At 37.8% G+C, this 2,518-nt stretch overlaps 1 protein-coding gene across 1 annotated transcript; it reads left to right on the forward strand.

Annotated features, from left to right (window-relative positions):
* Positions 1-313: 313 nt before the first annotated feature.
* Positions 314-2,022, forward strand: LOC114268581 (hydroquinone glucosyltransferase). Its single transcript, XM_028209774.2, has one exon. The coding sequence runs from the start codon at positions 515-517 to the stop codon at positions 1,913-1,915; it is 1,401 nt and encodes a 466-aa protein (XP_028065575.2). The 5' UTR covers positions 314-514; the 3' UTR covers positions 1,916-2,022.
* Positions 2,023-2,518: the final 496 nt, after the last annotated feature.

Genomic DNA, 2,518 nt, shown 5'->3' on the forward strand with positions numbered 1-2,518 from the left:
TTTGTTGGAGAACTAATATTTGTAAGAGAGAAGTTAGGGATTATGAAAAAAAAATTTTGAAAATAATCATGAAAGATTTATGATTCTTGAATTACCTTGATTAGTGTATGATGTTTTATTTTAAATGTAATCTAAAGCTCACAAAACTTTCATGATTATTTTCAGAAAAAGTTTTTCATGATGCCTAACACTGCTATATTTGTAATGAGGTGTAATTTTCATGCATTGATACTTTTGTTTTTCCTTTTCACACTTGCATGTAATTTCCATGTAATTTCCCTTCTAACTAATATAATGGGTGTAAGTATATTTATAATGAGGTGTAATTTTCATATATTGATACCCTTTTTTTTTTTCTTTTCACACTTGCATATAATTTTCCTTCTTTCTTCTATAAACAGAAACCAGCCAATTCATCCTATACGATACAATACAAAAAACAAAAAAAAAAAAAAGAAAAAAAAAACCACACAACCACAGCAGACAAACTCAAATTTCTCAACACTTGTATATCATGGATCAAACACCCCATGTAGCTCTTCTACCAAGTCCAGGTATGGGCCATCTCATCCCTTCCATTGAATTTGCCAAGCAACTCGTCCACCACCACCACTTCTCCGCCACCATCCTCATCCCCTCCGCCGCACCACCCACCACAGCCCAAAAAACAGTCCTCCAAAAACTCCCCAAAACCATCCACCACATCTTCCTCCCACCTGTTCAATTACCTGATGACCCCCTCAGTGTTGCTTCCCAAATCTCCCTCACAGTCACTCTCTCTCTTCCCTCTATTAAACACACTTTAGCTTCATTATCCACGAGTACCCGGTTGGTTTCTCTTATCGTCGATCCATTCGGCATCGACGCCATCGATGGAGCCAAGGAGTTCGGCGTCTTGCCGTACTTGTTCTTCCCTTCATCAGCCATGACATTGCTGTTTTGCCTTCATTTGCCGAAGATCGATGAGACGGTTACGGGCGAGTACAGAGACCTACCTGACCCGATACAATTACCTGGTTGTGTACCAGTTCACGGTACAGATCTCCCAAACCCGGTTCAAGACCGGTCAAACAAAGCATACAAGGGACTAATTGAGAGTTTAAAGCGATATGGTTTAGCCGAGGGCATAATTGTGAATACCTTCGTGGACATGGAAGATGGAGCTATAAAAGCTTTGTTGGTGGACGAGCCGGGCAAGCCGCCAGTTTATCCGGTCGGACCGCTTATCCGAACCGGTTCAAGCGTTGGATTAGAACGGTCCGAGTGTTTGAAATGGTTAGATGATCAGCCAAGTGGGTCAGTAGTGTTTGTATCATTCGGAAGTGTTGGGACTCTCTCTCATGACCAACTCAATGAGTTAGCATTGGGTTTGGAACTGAGTGGCCAAAGATTTTTGTGGGTTGTGAGAAACCCTAGTGACAATGCTAGTGTTTCATCATTCAATGCACATAACCAAAATGACCCTTTTAGCTTATTGCCAAAAGGATTCTTGGAGAGGACACAAGGCCGAGGCCTAGTGGTGCCGTCGTGGGCACCGCAAATCGAGGTGCTAAGCCACCGTGCCACGGGTGGATTTTTAACTCACTGCGGATGGAACTCAACTTTGGAGAGCACTGTTCACGGTGTGCCTCTAATTGCTTGGCCACTCTTCGCAGAGCAAAAGATGAACGCGGTGATGCTAACAGAGGGTCTAAAGGTGGCGTTGAGACCAAAAAGTCATGAATCAGGGCTGGTGGGACGGGAAGAGATTGCAGAAGTTGTGAAAAGTCTTATGGAAGGAGAAGATGGAAAGGAAGTTCGTCGGAGAATGGAGGGACTCAAGAATGCTGCTGCGAAGGTCTTCAGTGGAGAAGGATCTTCTGCAAAATCGCTATCTGATTTGGCGTTCAAGTTGAAAAATCAATTGAACATTTGACGTCAAATCAATTATTTTATTTGTTTATATATTTATTTTTTAAAGTTTAGCTCATTTCATTTTGTTCTGTTCTATTTTTCTTGTTTTTATTAGTTGTGGTTTCGCTATGCTTTTTTAGTTGTTTTTTTTAAGTTGAGAATTTTTTAACTTAGTATTAGAAAGTTCTTTTGAATTAGTTTTTTTTATTTTTTTTTGACTTTTGAAAGAGAAAAAATAAAATAATTATAATTTAAATTTGATATTTTATCTTATTAACTTATTTAATTTATTTTATATTTTATATTTTTTTAATCCCAACTATTATTGCCGAACGAAGTTTTAATTTTTAATTTTTTAATCTGTTGGCAATCCCATATGATTTGTATTATGTGTAATGTTGTTGTTGCTGGGAAAGTTATCATGTTGAGTGGGTCACCTTAGAAGGAATTAGTAGGAGTTAATTTTCTCCCATCTGGATTGGAAGTTTTATACTGTGAATTATGAGATTCATTTTAATAATTTAAATTATTTATTTTGTTTGATGTTTTGGTGTAGAGTTAATAAATGATTAAGTTTATTTTTTTGATACTAATCTAGTCGGGTTATTTAGCTTTGTTTTGATGT

The sequence above is a fragment of the Camellia sinensis genome, chromosome 2 (genome assembly GCF_055761805.1).
Source record: "Camellia sinensis isolate YWXY chromosome 2, ASM5576180v1, whole genome shotgun sequence".
NCBI lineage: Eukaryota > Viridiplantae > Streptophyta > Magnoliopsida > Ericales > Theaceae > Camellia > Camellia sinensis.

What these genes read in the sequence shown, in the direction of transcription:
- LOC114268581 (XM_028209774.2), top strand. Translation starts at nt 515, where the DNA reads ATGGATCAAACACCCCATGTAGCTCTTCTACCAAGTCCAGGTATGGGC.